Here is an 18,365-nt window from a genome sequence, read left to right as displayed (position 1 = left end):
TATCAAAATCATCGCTGTTAATCGACGATTACAAATCGTTACCATGTTTGCAAACCATCTTAACTGCAAACTAAGCCCCAGCTAAGGTTATAAGCAGAACATTGTCTTATGTTTTAAACTTCATTTCACCCACAACTAGCGAATGCACATACAAATAGCTTTAAATACCGCTAAACTGTAGATATTTACCAACAATAATCGACAATTAATCGACCAATAACGCTACAAATCCTTTCCTAATGAAGCCCCATCACTTTGTCAGCAAAGGTAATAACAGGCAAGAGAAGAGAGCGTTTCTTTATCTTTTCTTTCAGCTGTTTTGTCCTCATCCCCCTGGCGAGCCTCCGGTCGCTCCTTATTGGCAGCGCGCGCCGTTACATCACCACGACGACGCTGCTGCCGCGTGACGCGCGCGGAGGGTCCTTCCTGTTTCCTTCGCTCGCGTCTTTAAGTGGCTCGCGCTGCCGGAGGAGCCGCAAAAAAACGAGAGGACCGGCGCGCGCTCTGTCTCTCATACACATTCACACACTCACACACACACACACTCACTCTCTCTCTCTCTATCACACACACGCGCTCTCTCCCTCATCCCTCTCTCTCGCTCTCTCTCTCTTTCTCTCCCACGCGCATCGCTCAGTTACATCGCGCGCGCTTCGAGCACGTCCTTTTTCTCTCTTTCACTCTCTCTCTATTTTTTCTCCCCTCGGATAAAAGAAACAGGGATTTTTTTTCCTCTTTTGTCCGGCTTGCGTCCATTTGCAAGGTGAGTAAACACTCTAGTACAGATCTTGGAAACCGAACAAAGCGCAAATCGGCTGTTTTGCGCTTTAAATGAAGTAAAGAATAAGGAAAAGGCGAGCCGCAATTTTTGCGCTTTTGTACTTGTGCTGTGTTACAGGGAGCTCCTGCTGGCTGAAGTGTCCGTGATGGTGCTTTAAAGCTGCTCGTAGTTCGCTCGCGCTGCTCTCCCTTACACGCGCTTCCCCGCTTTATTATTTCCACATTTGCTCCGCGAAGTTTTTTTTGCGCGTTTGTAGTGGCGTTTTTAGCCTGTTTAGGGTTGAGTTCTGCCCCATGCTGGGGGTTATTTGCACCCCTCCCCTCCTAAGCGCGCTGTCCTGGCCGGTCATTTCCCCGGGGAGGGCCGGGTGTGCGGGTTTATTTGCTCTATTAGAGGTTTAACCTCATTCAACACCCGCAAAGTTATGTTCTCGTTTTGCGCTTTTGCGCACTTGAACTTGGATGTTTCTGATTCTTATTGTGGCCAGTGGCAGCGAGTTGTTTTATTCTCTTTCTGCTTTTTTCTTTCTCCTTTTAGTGACACGTTGCGGTGAGTCGCCCTAAATGTGAGCGAAGGGGAGCCGGAGCTTTTTTCTGCTCCTCCGCTTTCGCTCCTTGTCCGTCAATTCTGCGAAACGGACTGAAAAGCGGCGAGGCTTGTTGCGCATGCGTGGGGAGGGAGACAGGTGCGCGGTGAGGAAAGACAGACAGGTGCTGGGGAGGCGTCTGGCGCGCGCGCGCGCACGCACACGTTTAAAAGTGCTTGTTTTTGTTGTATGGCGTGTGCGTATTTGCGCATCTTTGAATTCACCCATTGGGTTATTTTGACTTTTGTCACGTCAGTTTAGATCGGATATAGTTCAGATGAGATAATCAGGGTTCGTGTTGAAGTTTAAGTCAAACAAGTCTCTATTTATAAATAACAATGCACACATGACGTGATGTAATAGGTGTTTTATTGTTAAAAATCGAAACCACATAGTCTAGATAAAAGAGTAGACACAAATGTCTGAACGACCGAGCCTTCTTATTCTTAAACATGAGCCTGAATGTTGCCTTTTTATGCCATTACGTTAAAGCAAAGCGAATTAATATTGGCGAATTTTGCGAAATTGTTTTATGCAGGAGAAAAAAGCGAAGTTGATTTTTCAGAGAGAGTGAGGCTGATGCATGGGGAAGTTAGGCTGAATTTCAGCCTGCTCTTCCTCTCTCACACTGAGGAGTGAAACTCGCCAGTTCCTCCACACTAACCTCCGAGATATCACACCGTAAAAAAAGTTACTTTAGTTTTAAAACAAGTGTCTGATTTATGCTGAAACTCCAACAGCAAGTTTAATCCCAAATTGCAGAATATGGTGGATACGAATTGGGGACTTTAAAAGTCATAAATTAAAAGCCTAAATCTTTTCTTTGTCCATTCATTTTCAAGCGAGACCTCTTTTTGTACGATCATTTAACTTGAAAGAGGAGCGATAAGCCAGTCTACATGTAAAATATCAGTTTCAAAAATCTGAGCTAGAGTCTTGCTTCTTGCTCGTGCGATTACCATTGAAACCTGTTTGAGTTGCACATTTATGTAAAAAGCGTATATCCAAAAAAAAGGACGAATTAAATGCGCGTAATATTTTTGGCACTGATTAAACGTCGATACTTGAATTTGGCTTGTTTGGCTTTTTTACACCCTTTCTTCAAGTCCAAATTTGGACACAAAATGTGATGAATGTACTTTGTAAAATATGAAACTGATGTGTGAATTGCTTCATATATATATATATATAATATATATATATATATATATATATATATATATATATATATATATATATTGAAAAGAGGAGCCTTATTCTTTAAACGCCCTGATGTTCAACTCCTGTGTCCTCCAAAAAAACTGAATGTGACCTTTTTGACCTCTTCCTCTATACCACCATAATATCTAAAATAATAAAGTAAAAATAACAACCACAGTTTGTTGTTTTTTTTAAATTTATGATTTTAATAAAACCTCTCATTTTCATCAGCTGTCGAAAAATTATATAATTCAAAACACCCGGGTCACAGGTGTTTGAGCTGACATTATATCATGCCTGGTTGAGACAATGGCTGAGTCTGATAACCGTGGGAATAATTTCTGTTGTCATCTTTGTACCTCTGTGTTATTAATCTTCATGTTTTTTTAAAACCATAAGTTCTTACATGTTGTCCCTGGTCCAAATCTATGTAATTGAGGACAGTAGAAAGGCGATTAACATAATTTTATGCAGCTTTTGTTGTTGTTGTTGTTGTTTTCCATGTGAACCGACAATTGTTGCTCTGTTTGTCAGTAGGGCAGCGTGCAGAATGTAGGACTTTGCTTGTGTATGCAAAGCGGAGGTGCTTTCCCCCATTATCCACCACCATACACCCACTCGCACTCTCCGTTTGCTTTCTGTCCTGACGTTTCATAAAAACTTTCATAAAATTTCATCAAAAAACAGACTGTGTTAAGGATAACATAGAATTAAGGTTTGTTTTAGGCAGATTGTCTTATGCATAAAAAATAGACATAGGAATGAGCAACCCATTTTTTTTTTTAGTCTTCTCTGCCTTTGCTTTGAATGTGCCATGTATGTGTTTTGACTGGAAAATGCTGTGCGTTATGTAGTTATTATACTGTTATTTTTGTTTGGTTAATATAATTTTTCTAGTAATATTGTACGGCATAGTTTAAATTATATGTACCTTCTACAAGAAATAAGTAAGGGGAAATATGTAGAGGGAATACGTAAAACAAGCCCAATGCCTCATATAAATGGTTGGGGAAAAAAATAGGACTTTTACAATTACGGTGTTAGTGAACCATGTTTTGTCGTTTTGTCCCTCTCTTTGCCTGCAGATAACTGGAGTGGTACTGTAACAGTGCGAGCCCTGGCCTGTGAGAAATGGCTCAGTAGTAGCACCAGGGATGCCGGACCATGACAGTGAGTCCCTCCTAAACCGACAGACCAAAAGAAGACGAGTGGACATTGGCGTGAAGAGAACCGTGGGTTCAACTTCCACACCTACACCGGCAGCCTCTGCTGACAGTATCGCAGCCCGCGCAGCCAAATCCGCCGCCATCTTCGGGGCCATGAACGCCCATCACAGCCGGGAGCAGGACCTGCTGGAGTGCCAAGGGACACAGCTCGGGCACGAGGATGCCACTGAGACCAAATCCAATGTGCTCCGGAAGCTTCTTAAGAGGGCCAACTCATATGAGGATGCGATGATGCCCTTTCCTGGTGCCACTATCATTTCACAGCTTCTGAAAAGCAACATGGCAAAAAATGGAGGAAGTGGAGGAGCGGAGCCAGGGTTCCATGGTAGCGCCCTCTCCAGCACAGGATCTGAGGTGCCCCAGGAGGATGCATGCAGTAATTCATCCCAGGACAGCCCTCAGGAGTGCCTCTCACCCTTCGGCCGCTCCACACTGAGTCACTTTGATGTCGAACGACTCAATGATGAACACCTCCGAGCTAAGCGTGCTCGTGTAGAGAACATCATACGTGGAATGAGCCACTCCCCCAGTGTTATGATGCCATCAAACTCCAGCACAAAGGAGCGAGAGCGGGATGGGGATGGAGAAGCAGAGGGTCCTCAGCAGCCATCTAGCCCACGTGATGGCTACCGCGAGAACAAGCGCAAGCAGAAGCTTCCTCAACAGCAGCACAGCTTCCAGCAGCTGGTGTCAGCGCGCAAGGAGCAAAAGGTGGAGGAACGCAGGCAGCTCAAGCTGCAGCTCGAGGACATGCAGAAACAGCTGCGACAGCTGCAAGAGAAGTTCTTCCAGATTTACGATAGCACTGACTCTGAAGGGAATGACCCAGAACATGATGGAGGAAACCTCTCTGAAGACAGCGGCCGTTCTGATGCTGGACTCATCGATGGCGATATTGATGAGCGCCCTGTGCGGGATTCTGCTGCCGATCGTTCCGATAATGAAATGTCAGACTTGGATCCAGGGCACTTTCTGGACCGGGCAAGAGCGTTACTAAAGGAACAATCCCTGCTAGATGGAGAGAAGCCCAAAAGGGAGGGTGCGCTGAGGAGCAAGGGTCAAGGTCCAACTTCTATGCACGCAGAAGGCAAACAGCTTGCTGAGACGCTGAAGCAGGAACTAAATTCTGCCATGTCCCAGGTTGTAGACACTGTAGTAAAGGTCTTTGCAAAACCTCCACGGCCTCTCCCACAGGTGTTCCCACCACTTCCTGCACCTCAGGATCGTTTCAGCATCAACGGAGACAACCCGAACTTTCACACAGCCAATCAGAGGCTTCAGTGTTTTGGCGATGTGATAATTCCCAGCCCTCATGAATCGTTTGGTGGAGTCCCGCTCCCCAGTGCCAATGATCAGACCGAGGCACTGCCTCTAGTGGTGCGGAAGTCTGCATCCGAGCACCACCACCAATCGTCGGCAGTGGGTGCTCATGGAGGCCACCACCATCCCTCCCTACACCCCTCTTCCCTCTCCGCCAACATGGGCTTCAGTCCGCCATCTTTTCGCCATCCCTTTCCTCTTCCTCTCATGGGGTACCCCTTCCAGGGCCCGCTTGGTGCCCCATCGGTAGGGTACCCAGGCAAAGACAGAGGCTCACCTGATTCCATGGACCTCTCACGGGAGACCACCAGCTTACGGACCAAGATGGCATCAAACCACCATATGGGGCACCATCGGTCCTGTTCGCCAACCCACCCAGGGAGCACAGCTGAGAGTCTGTCTCTATCACTCATCAAGTCTGAGTGTGGAGACCTTCAGGACATGTCTGACATCTCGCCATATTCAGGGAGTACAATATCCTTTTTAAACCTGGCCTTTTTTCTTGCTTGACCTCTGCTGTTGTAATATTTTCATATTTATAATAATAACATAATCCTGCACTATCCAATTGCACTATCCAAAACCAGATCCTCTTTGTTTGAAGACTTGGAACATTTTCTTTTTGTTAAACCTGTAAGCACCAGTTTAATCAAGAACTTAACGATTAAGCTATCCTAATGATTAGAAGGAACATTCTAAATGCTACTTATTCTACAGTCATCCTACTCTATAGCACTATTAGAAAAACTCAGCTCAGACCTCCGTTAGAGTGGCCTTCTACTTGCTCGTTTTTTTTTGTGAAGTCACCCTAGCGTTTCCATTTCCAACTCAAGTGCCTTTCACCAAGAACACTCACCCCACCAGACATACATTAGAGTGCAGTGTCCTCTGATTCCCATGGTTTAACCCCATGTGATGGCCTTGTGATAAGGGTGCATAGGCCAGAAGGATGGAGGTTTCAGGTTAACTCCTGAGGGACTGAACGTAGAATGGGTCTCACTGCTAAGACAGTAGATGTCTCTTTTACTGTCTTTGTGTAACAGTCCACTCATTCTAACCTGATAACTGCCACGTCCACGGCCAAAATTGTGGTGTCATTGTCACCACTGATACTCTATATATTTTACTGTCTATATTCATTGCACTTAATAAGCCTGGTCACAAAAAAAAACAGATCCTTACATTTAAAAACATTTAAATTAAAATTTGCATACTTTTTAAACTGATTCAAAATAATTTTGGACCTTTAGGGCATAATTTGGTGACTAATATCTCTGTTGCCAAGCTTCGAGGTTCAACTAAGGTCTCAAGGCCTAGCCCCCTGTCTGTGTTTTGTATGACTGACAGCTTCCAGCTCTGTCATCCCTCATCATATCCTATTATAGAAAAAAGAGAGAGGAACAATTATCCCTCCTTTTCATTTTTTCCCCCCTTTTGATTCATAAAGATCTGTCAACAACCTGAGGGCCCTCAGCTGTTGCTTGGCAGCCAAACAATCTCCCTCTTTTTTTTTTTCCTCAATGCTTTTTTTTTTCTTTCTTTCTTTTCTTTGAAGCGGGCATTAACAGGTGTTTGCGGCTGTCTGTTTGTCTTTCATTACACTGCCTCGTCTTGTCTCCCGAGCCAAGGGCCCCTGCGTTCTCCTCAGCCACCCCGTCCAGAAACCAGAGCGGGGGGAATAAAGGAAGAGAGGGATGGAAAGCAATTAAACAATGACCCTGCACACCAGCCGCAGTGTGTTTTATTATAGCTATTTGAAAATGATTGCACTTGAAAAGATTAGCCAGTGAAAAAGAATAGTGGATGTTGATTAGATGAAAAACTAACCTTCCCAATATGTACATGGAAGCATTTTCAGATACTAAAACAGATATTAAAGCTAAGATTTGAAAGAAGTAGCATTAAAAATGGAAAGAAGTAGCATCACTGAGTCAGGAGAAAAAAATTAAAATATGCTGCATGTTAGGTAGGCGTCCGATTGAATGGAAGTTTTTTGGACCACATCATACATCTTTACATATCAATGTCACATGCACAGGCTCAAAAAGAAGGTCCGGCTCGATGTTTAGGTCTCAAATGTAAAATCAGCATTATGTTGCTGAAGATATCATGACAAAAGTAGACAATTCACTTCTCTTTAAATACTCTTTCAATGTGCGCCCAATCATCAGATTGATCCACTAAGGGAAGCACAACCCACATTCCAAAATGTTCTTCCACATCTTGTGTGCAATTACACATTTTAACCAGAGAGGTCTCCAACGTCCCAAAAACATGCATAGTGTAGCTTTAACATTGGTAATTGCAAGTAATACATAATTATTCTGGGCCGAAAAAGCAAGGCTCAGATTTTAGGTTGTTAGGTTGACTATAGGGTTCAAATTCAGATGAGGAAAATATATGCAAGATGATATACTTGACAACTAAGTATTATTAGGGGTTGCTACTGGATCAAAATCTTGTAGCTCAGAAATGATAAACTTTCCATGAAAGATTCTCTTATTCTAAGTCATTTTGGACCATCTCTATTGGTCTATTTATCATGAAATTTTGAAGAAATGGACAAAAATGAAGACCCAAGGTTTCATTTCAATAGTAACAATATGCTGACAACCGGGCAGCCCAAAATGTGGCCCACAGGCCAGTGTTGGCTTGAGAGGATGTTTGATTTAGTTCGGCCAAAGGTTAGACTAACCTTACCCCCTCACCCAATGAGAACAGATATTATGATTTAAAATGTATTCAATTCTTATTTTTAAATACTTATTCTTTCCTTGTAAAATTTAATTTTGATGCATTTTAGTAACAAAATCTAATATAATCTTACAAAATATATTCTTCAAAACTTTAAAAGCTACCGCCCTTTGCAATGTATAAATATATTGTTTTGTCTTTTTGGCCAATACTGCACTTTGGACCCCCAAGCCAAAAGGTTTAGGCAGCCACGGTTTAGGGCATCAGCAGGATAAAGATTAGGTAAAAGTATGAGAAGCATAGCGGATGGTTCTCTGGTGCCTGGGAATGGGGTTATGGAAGTGTTGGGAATGAGGTTAGGCACAAGTGGGAACACTATGTTGGGAATGGGGTTACCACGGATTTAAGAATGGAGGTAGTTTGGCAGTAAGAGGGATGGGATTATGGCTCAGGATATGGTGTAAATAGAGATTTGGGAGTTTCCTACAGCTTGTTTCTGTCTAAGGATGACATTTCGTTTATGGCTCGTATTGAGCAATCTCAATCGGGTTTGAGCAGTGGCAGGTGAAAGTTGCCTCAGTGTGGCCACCGGGTTACTGGCAGCTAGTCTCTGTTTGACAGACACACAAAAGGCCCAGAGCCGGTGTCAGAGGAGGCAGGGCTGGGGAGGAGGGTGCGGAGGACTCTTTGTCTGGCAGAATCGCATAATCAGCCATTTTGTTGTGTGGCGGAGGTTAGGGCAGGAGAACGTCCTCTGCAGGAATGTCACACTCAGTCCCCCGTTCGCACTTACAATGCGTTCTTAGCTTAAATAGATTATTGATGAAAGCAGAACGCATGGTGGAAAAAGTGCAGATTGGACTGAAACAGCCGGACAACTGGCCAAGCAGTTTTTCCTCCCTCGCAAAGAGAAACGCCGATAATCAACACAGCGGACCCGACGCGTTCGCTTTGCCGTGAACTTGCACGAAGATGTCTTAAACAAACTGCCTGAAAATTGTTCCGCATAACTTTTTCTAACACCACGTTGGAAGCCTGAGAGTTTAACTTGCCAAGCAATTGATGGAAACGGTGTGTTTAAAAACAGCTCATCACAAATTTTATGGAGACACTGAAAATATCATTACACATCATTACAAACTAGCAAAGCTGAGGCCCCCATAAAAGCAACTTTATTGCTACATAACTACAGGACGTTCATTTCTTCATGGATGTTACACTGCAAACATTTAACTTTTATTTGTGTTTGCATTGTTAAACTTGTCTTCAGCTTTCTAGCTTTCATGTTTTCTTTCTGCGGTCGCACATGATCCATTCATCCGTGGCGCTGAATGAAGTAATGCTGCGAAAGAAAAGAGCAGCTTGTCCCTCTTTCATTCTCTCTGGCCTTTGTGCTCATAAAGCAAGACCAGATGGCACGAGAGAACGAGAGAGGGAGCGAGAGAGAGGGAAAGAGAGAGAGAGAGAGAGCGATAGATGCGCTTTTCCAACTAACCACCCCCTCCTCTTTTCTCTCTCCGTTCCCTTTCCCTTTTTTTCTCTCTCTCTCTCTTTCTCTCATTCATGTGGAGTACTCTACTTAGGGGCTCCTTTGAGTCTTTGAATGTGTGCACACTTACAAGACGTGTTTATGTTTTCGGATTAACCATATTTACATGACAAATGTGTCATTTTACAGTCATATTGTGGGATCAAAGAGATGTCTTTAGATAAATGCTGACCGGTTCCTAGGCATGTCAGTCTGTCCTTCCCAACCTCTAAATGTAACAGTCAAATTGAAACCTACAGAGATGATATAGGGTGGCAAATTTGCTGTCATGAGGCCATAACAGCAGTTTATTATGAAGTATGTGGGTGTGTATTGTGTAGGTGCATAAAAGATATTTACTTTAATACTGTGAACTTTACTACTCATAGTTAACCTCATAAACTTTCTGCATATTATTCAGTTATTCATCTTAAGAAGTAGTATTTAGCAATTAACATTAGAGATAGCACTGATTTGTTAATTGTAGTGTTGTGGGTAATTTGGTGCAACGTTACTTAGTGACTAACTTACTTTTTTCCCGTAACAAAACAACGTAGCACAATACTTTTAAGTTCTTGTAATCACATAGCAGTTACTGACTTAACGAGAATTTGTTTAGTTGCATCACTTATATGCAGCAGGGTGGGTTTCACTTCACTTCAACCCATCATGTAAGTGTTTTATAGTCATTATTAGTGTTAAAGAAAAATGTAACATTATGTCATTAAACAGTAATTTTCTGTAGCAAGGATCTATATGTACTGTTAAAAAGCAAAGTCTGGAAAGTCTGGATGTGTTCAGATCAAGATCAAGACAATTCCATCCCCTTCAAACTTTGAGAGGGCCACGTCCACCCTGCCCTCTTCTTTAACCCTTTAATCTGCGCCAATGCTTTTATTTCTCTAAGCAAATAATGTAACTTATGCACAACACAATTAAACATAAATTCTGTGCTTGTGTATGTGTGTCAATTGACTGCGCAACTTGGATCATGTATATGATCAGCGTAAGACAGGTTGTACCCTGACTCAGGAGGACGAGTCCAAAAGTATGTCGCTGCTGTCAGAACAAAACCTTGTATCTCCATTTTTGTCATTTCTCAGTTTTTGGCATAAATTGAAGAAGCCTGTTGCCCTTTACATTGTGTGGAAATTTCTTGACGAATGCATGAAAAGAAATGACCCAAACGCACTGGGAAAAAAATCTGGTTCCATTGGCTTACATTGAAAGTAAAGTATATTTTTTCCTTCTCCTGTAAAGTTACCATTTTGGAGATGTGAGATTTTGTTCTGACAGCAGTGATATGTTCATTAATTTGAATTAATTGTACATAAGATTAAAATACAGGGAAGTGTAAGTTATACCCAAGCTTGAAAAAACTTTCCACCACTGTGAACAATCTGCAGTCTGCCCACCATGGGGTTTTATCAGAGACTGCTTGTTAATATATAATGTCTAAAGATTTATGCACCATAGAAAAGACTCCAAACTGTCCAGATTTCGGTTCAAATGTTTAAAATACCACAAATGTAAGCAAGATCTTGTTACTTGTTGAACCTATCAAACAGCTTGGTAAGCTTTTCTGTATTGTATTCATAATCAATTTGTTCTGTGGGTTAGTCAACTGGTCAAGAAGTTTCAGCATGATAGCTTTTAAAAATTTTACCGAATAAATATTGGATAGATGTTGCTATCAGCCAGTGCTCAAGGCACTCAAGTCATATGATGGTGTGTACACCTTCAATATAAACAGTGGTTTCAAATTTCAGCCTTTAGAGTTTAAGGGGGTTAAAGAATATCCGTTGTTTATCAACTTTTCTTAATGCAATAAGATAGAGCAAAGAAACACAGCAGCTCCTTTACATTTGGAACACAAAAATGTAGCTCTTGAGGTTTTGACCTGAGCTCGTCATGCCTTGTGAGAGACCCAGAGGGTTCCTCCAAGTGCTTACCGCTGTATTTGTAGGTGCCATGCAAATCTCCCCTCGCTCTTTTACATCTGAAGGAGGAGGTTGGCCGAGGCGAAGGGCTTAGGGAAAGACGTTGCTCGCTTTGCCTGCGAAATGGCTTTCTCATGTAAAACCGGCTTGGCCGTGGCGTTTTATTGGCCGTGACGCCGCGGCACCTTGAGTAATGATGATGATAATGGCAAGCAAATCCTGCCCCTGCTCTCCGCTCGGGGCTCAGCTGCTTTTCCTTAACCCGCTCATTTGCACATTCAGGAAGGGCTTTCCCCCAACCACCTGAAGAAGGCCAAGCTCATGTTCTTCTACACCAGGTACCCCAGCTCCAACATGCTGAAGATGTTCTTCTCTGATGTCAAGGTGAGTGGACCACTTTTGGAAGTTTGTAGAGTAAAGTAAAGTTTGAGTTATTGTGTCACTTTTTGGTGGGAGGGTGGTACTTGTCCAGGTGAGTTCACTTGTCCAGGTGAAATCACTTAAGAATGCTGGCCAGCCACTGGTGGTGTTAGGGAAATGTTAAGTGCCACAGCTGTTGGTGTTGGTTAAGGCCAGTGGAGATTAATTTGGGTGAATGACATATCTGCACCAGCCTGATAGGCTGGTAGGTGGATGGATTGGTAGACAGTAAGTCAGATGGAGGCATATTGGCAGATAAACAAGCTGATTGGTTGGTAGGTAGACAGGTACATAAGTACTGAGAGTACTGGTCAAAAGTTTGGCCACCTCTATTTTTATGGTTTTCCACATTTCAGAATGACAGTCAAAGACATCAAAACTATAACATTCCAGGGACCAAAACAAAACTAAAATATCTTCTATTTTTCATTCTTTAAGTCTGCCTTGATGGAGCTTTCCACACTCTTGCTGTTCTCTCAGGCAGCTTCATGAGGAGCCACCTGAGATGCTTCTGCAGATGAGTTGAGAACTTGCTTAAAGTTCTCATCTACACCTTTGAAAAAGTGGTTCTTCAAGAGTTCTTTATAAAAGGTGATGATATTTTACTGAAAACAAGAAAGTTGAAAAGCATAAACGAAACACGTACATGACAAACAAAGGCTTAATTGTGTGTGAGAACTAGTGGTTGATGAGATCTTCTCAGACCACACAGAGAGTGTATGAGCGTGAGGGCTAGGATGAAACCTGTGACAGATTCAGGCCATCTTATTCAAATGAACAGACAAACTTCCCCTTTTTTTACCAGCTGCCCTTGGGTCACTGTAGCCACGGTGACAAACAATCCACAATCATGTGACATAACTCACACCTAGACATTTACCACAGGCAGGTATGCTTTTTCTCCAAAGTACAGCCATTTACTTCTTGTCAAAAGTTTGGGGACACCTTCCAAGCAGTATACTGCTCAATTTCCATGGTTACTTTTCAATTAAGCAAGAAAACAAAGGTTTAGATAGCACAGAATAGTTATGTAATCCTTTGGGTACATTTTAGCATCAACACTCAGCTTTATGTTCATCAAAGTATCTTCCTTGGTGTGAAGAACAGGTTTTGTCTAGATAATCATTTCTCTTCCAAACTATTGTTCAAAGAACATCCTGAAACTAATTTTAACCTAAAAGTGGTTAAATATCTGAAAAGTTTGAGTGCTGACATCACAAAAAGGGATCAAATGGGTGACCTTTGGCTTTATTTCCAAAGATACACACTTAAAAAATATGGTTCTTTAAGAGTACTTTAGTAAAGGCAGTGGTTCTATTTAGAACCATGAGTTCTGGATAGAACTATTTCATGCTTAAATTGTGAAACTGATGGAGAATGTGTTATATATGGTTCTATATGGCTCCAAAAAGGCTTCTTTGATTGTTACAAGCTTAATATCAAAACAATAACAGAGCCCTTTTTGGTTCTATGTAAAACCATTTTCAAAAAGCGTCTATAAAGAACCATGCACAACACACTCTCCATCCATCTGAAGATAGAACCGTTTAAGCATGAATCGTTCTGTATAGAACTCATGGTTCTAAATAGAACCATGCCTTCACTAAAGAACCCTTAAAGAACCATTCTTTTGAGACATGTGGCCCTGTTACTATCACTAAACAAACCTGCTTCGAATTTAACATGTTAAGTTATTGCAAACTGACGAAGAAAATGTAGTAATTTGTTTTAAAAGCATTTTGGAAAGGCTGCATGTCCCCAAACTTTTGATGGGCAGTATATATCACCTGCCGTGCTTCTGTGCCAACACGTCGAGCGCATTTGCGTTGGGTCACATTCTGAAGCGAGCATTTGTTTCCCTCACGAAGCCCTTATCAATCACTCTCCTCTCTCCTTGACGCTGCTGGCCATTCGGGTAAACAAACCACTTCCCTCTTTCTCACAAACCACATAGGTATTCGGTTGGCCTCAGCTGGATGTTTGTCAAAACTCGTACTCATAGAGGTACAAGCATGCACGCAAGTAAACAATCCTTTGGTTAAACAGACTTAGAAACTTACGTTTTCACAGCCATTGTGGATTTTTCTCTGAATTTGATACACTCGTATGAAAAAGTGCACCTAAATATAATACATTTTCTGCTAATTTAAGTGCAAATGCGCCATAACCTTTTTTCAACTATGTTAAATTCAGGAATTAAACAGTAATTGTGCATCAAAGTGTGTGCTCTCCATAGAGGATGTGTTCTTAATTTCTTTTTGATAATCAATAACATGTTATTAGAGCAGGGTGCCAAAACTTTTGCACACCACTATATTTTCGACAAATATAGCGATGTTGATGCCAGCATATGAAATTATTTCCATCAGCTGTTTTGATTAGCCTCTTAAATATGTAGAAACCTACTTCTATAACTTAAGAATAACCTTGTTTTCCATGTTATTACTATGTAATAAGCCTTAAGATGTCATAAACCAAGTCAAAAATTCACCTAACAGCTATTTTTCAGCAGCAAACAGAGTCTTGGCATATGCGTATGTTCTTCAAATGTTGGAACAGCATCTCAGGTGGCTCCTCATGAACTGTTTGGGAGAATGAACAAGAGTGTGTAAAGCTGCACCACAGCAAAGAGGGGCTACTTTGAAAGATTTAACTTTTTGACCACCACATGTGTTATTTTATAGTTATGATGTTCAATATTAATCTGAAATGTGGAAAAATAAGGAAAACATCTTCATAAGTAGTACAAATGGCAGTTAATTTTACCACTGTGGCAATAAAAGGGTCGTTTCAAGATGGTCCCCAACTTTGGTGCTGTAGTCGTATTTCTGTGCATCGTAAACAAATAACGTTTTTAAATTGAATCGTCAAATTATGACATAAGATGGGTTAATGGTCCTCAGCGTACATCGAAACATGACAAATTTGTTTTTACATAATCCTCACAAGCATAAAGGTTTTGCTTAATTGAATTAGATTAACATAACGATGAAACAAGGTCAGATTGTTGGCGGCATTATCTCAGTGTGGCTTTGTTTTTGACTGCGTTGTGGAACAATGCATGGCACGGATTTTATCACCCCCCCCTTCCTTTCTCTCGCGGATCCACCACAGCTCATAGTGTGGCTGCTCATTACTCATTCGTCATATTTACATATCTCATGAATATCAATGCAGCATGCTTTGCATATTAAAGACTAGCCATAATCTTAATAAGGTCTGATTATCTGGAGGATAATAACGGTGGGAACGAATTGTTGGTGGACTTTTCCCTTTGTCTCCCTCCAGTTTCCTCTCAGACAGTCACTGTGGACGAGCGAGCTGGTCTGAGGTCAGTAACAAGAGTGACCTCGTCCAGAACGGACGCCTTTAAAGCGCTAATTGAAGTGCTTAGGGACCTCTTGACTTTCGACCCGTGTGTGTGTGTGCACGCAGAAGGCTAGTGTAGATCTTTTTTTTTACAAGCTGGAATTAGTGATGCATCAGTGACTACAACAAATACATGAGCTCATCTGGTTGACGGCTTGATTTTACAATATGTGTTAATGAGATACGTGTGTGTTTGCTTTTCTAGCACTGATAGGCTGCATTTTTGGAAAGAAATTTAGAAATGTATGTACATCTGGAAGAAATGTAGACATTTTACCAATTTTCTGAAACAAAAAAAAGAAATTTACACACAGTTTCTGTAAGAAATTAATTTTTTGTTTTACACATTTTATGGAGTTTAGAAATGTACACATTTTCTGAAAAAAATGTAGAAGTTTTTACACATTTTCTGAAAGAAATTCAGAAATGTAGACATTTTCTGAAAGAAATGTGGAGGTTTTTACAGAGTTATGATATATTTTAATATTGCAATGTGAACATAGAAGGTATGTAGAAGGCCTTCCTCTTCTAGATCCTGTTTTTTTTCAGAGCTGAGAGAGTTTCCATCTCCTGGCGAGGGGATTAGCACTGTTTTTTCTCTTTAGTCCTCCATCAGGAAGTGAGGATGAGTGTAAAGAACAAACACTGGGCTGTGTGTGTGTGTGTGTGTGTGTGTGTGTCAGATTCTTGGTGTTACATTGGCACATGATAGAATGGGCATAAGAGTGAGAGTAAAGTATACAGATGACTTCAGAGTGCTGGACCATCCAATAATAATACCAGCTCATGAGAATATGCACACATACACTCACACTTGTCCTCTCTCTCTCTCTCTCTCTCTCTCTCTCTCTCGCTCTCTCTCTCTCTCTCTCTTTCTCTCTTTCTCTGTCTCTTTCTCTCTCTCTCTCTTTCTCTCTTTCTCTCTCTCTCTTTCTCTCTGGTGGTGTGACAGGAAAGGTCTTTGTTGTGAGTGATGAGGTCATCGTCAGTGATTTAGTGCTCATCATAAAGACCTACAAACACACACACACTGCAGGACAGACTGGACGGACCTCCTGACGGTCATGTCTCTGATGGTAGTGTTTGTGTGATGGACTGTCATGTTGGACAGAGCAGTGAATGTTTATGCAGGTTTTCTGGGCTGTTCTTGTAAAATTAGCTCATAACTTTAGAAACAATACAAATGAACTCAAATACACTCAAAAAAAAAGGAGAAGATATTTTATTGGATAGTTTAAAGGTTTGGTTCTAGATTCTTCTAGAAGCTCTCAGACATCGCAGGGATTTGTTGATTTACTTGATTTACCAAAATAAATATTGGTTAGCGAAATTAGGTATTCGACGCTAACAACAAATAATGCTATATATCGCTGCTGTCGGAACAAAACCTCGTATCTCCATTTTTGTCGTTTTTCAGTTTTTGACATAATCTGAAAATGCCTGTTCTCCTTTACATTGTCTGTAAATTTCATGATGAATGGACCAAAAGAAATGGCCCAAAATGACCCGGACAAATATCTGGTTCCATTGACTTACATTAGAAGTAGAGTACTTTTTTTCCTTCTCCTGTAAACTCTCAACTCTCAAATAACTCTTCTATCTCTCTCTATCTGTCTCCCTTTGTCTCTCTCTTTTTCTCTGCCTCTTTCTTTTCATACCTCTTTCTAGCTTCTACTCTTCTTTCTTACTCTTCTTCTTTCCCTTTATCTCTCTTTCTGTCTCTTTTCTTCAACATTTCTCTCTCTTTCTCTTTTTCTCTCTCCTCCTCTGTCATGTTTTCTTTATCACCCCATCTTTTCATCCATCTTATCTCTTATCTTATTCTGTTTCCCCCACATCACTCTTTTTCTGTTCTTTTTTACCATCTCTCTTATGCTTCATCTCTCTCTCTCTGTCTCTCTCTCTCTCTCTCTCTCTCTCTCTCTCTCTCTCTCTCTCTCTGAACAATAGTACTCTCTCTAATCTCCATGTAAAAGCTGTTTCCCCTCCCCAGAGGGCTGCTGCCCATCGTTTTGTCGTCTTTTCTGAAAGATGGGAGATGAAGGAGAAAATGGGGGGAAGGGAGGGGTAGTGGAGGGGGTGGGGGGGGAGGTTTGGGGGTGGAGCATTTAAAAGGGTACAAGGGGCCCGTTTGGGACTTATCAGCTGCTGCTGTTGTTTTTACTCCGTGGAAAGGTCTCTATCTCTCTCTCTCTCTCTGTTTCTCTCTCTCTCTGTTTGTGTCTCTCTATTTATATCTCTCTCCATCTCTGTATTTCCCTCTTTCTCTGTTATTCTTATATCCCCCCTTCCTGTCCCTGTATTTCCCTCTTTCTCTTCTATTCTCTCTCTCTCTCTCTCTCTCTCTCTCTCTCTCTCTCTGTATTACCCTTCTTATTATTCTCTATTCCTCTCTTTCCCCTCTCTGTATTTCCCTTTCTTATTTCTCTCTTTCTCCATTCCTCTCTATATTTCTTCACCCCCCTCTTTTTGTCTTTTCCTCTCTTTTTAATTCTCTTTCTTAATTCTCTTCTTTCTCTTTCTCTCTTTCTCTCACTATCTATCACTCTATTTCACTCTCCCTCTGTCTCCTCTCTCTCTCTCTGTTCGTTTACTTTCGCTGTCTTTCTTAGAACCATAGAGATTAAGTTATCTACAAGGTTGTTGGTCATATACCAAGTCCCCCCCCCCCCCCCCCCCCTCTCTCTCTCTCTGTCTGTCTCTCGCCCCCTCTCTGTGGGTTCATTGCCCTGGTGAACTGTAAACCGCTGCTCTCTTAACCGGTTTAAGGTTGTATTGAATTTGGCTCAGACCCCCTCTCCACCCCGTCCCGTGCCTGTGGGGTAACAGTAGTTGAAAGCTGGCTGCTGATTGGTCAATGAGCTTTAAGCTGATGTTTGAACTCCCCTGTGGGTCAGATGGCTCTTTTTATGTTGACTTTATCAGTTTTCTACTCAATTATCCATCCCAGGCCTCGCAGCTGAGGGCTACCCACCACACACACACTCACACACACACACACACGCGCACACACATGCACACACGTTCACACGCACCGTCCAGATTGCCTCTGATTGGAGAGAGGCCTTTCTTTTATTCATGTAAATGATGTTAATGTGATCTTCGCTGTTGACACAGGATCTGTGATTATGAAGATTTGGTCAATGATTAACCATTTCCCCTGAGGAACACTCGCTAACAAGGCTTGTCTGAGGGCCCGCTGCTCTTTTTCCAATCCTTCAACGCTTCATTAACCCTTAGACATGTCAACTACTGCTGCTGATACCAAAAACATGCTGTAATTTTTATATGGATGAGTTCA

At 41.8% G+C, this 18,365-nt stretch overlaps 1 protein-coding gene across 1 annotated transcript in view; it reads left to right on the top strand.

Moving 5' to 3' along the window:
• Window positions 1-442: 442 nt before the first annotated feature.
• Window positions 443-18,365, top strand: part of LOC118815290 (prospero homeobox protein 1-like) — a 37,416-nt gene continuing 19,493 nt past the window's right edge. Inside the window, exons 1-3 of the mRNA XM_036581308.1 lie at window positions 443-763; window positions 3,653-5,587; window positions 11,552-11,659. Of these exons, the coding sequence (XP_036437201.1) occupies window positions 3,722-5,587; window positions 11,552-11,659 (1,974 nt within the window). The 5' untranslated portion in view covers window positions 443-763; window positions 3,653-3,721. The remainder of the gene's footprint in view (window positions 764-3,652; window positions 5,588-11,551; window positions 11,660-18,365) is intronic.

The sequence above is a fragment of the Colossoma macropomum genome, unplaced genomic scaffold (genome assembly GCF_904425465.1).
Source record: "Colossoma macropomum unplaced genomic scaffold, Colossoma_macropomum, whole genome shotgun sequence".
NCBI lineage: Eukaryota > Metazoa > Chordata > Actinopteri > Characiformes > Serrasalmidae > Colossoma > Colossoma macropomum.
Note: the sequence above shows the minus strand (reverse complement) of the source record. Positions and strands in the feature narration are given on the sequence as shown.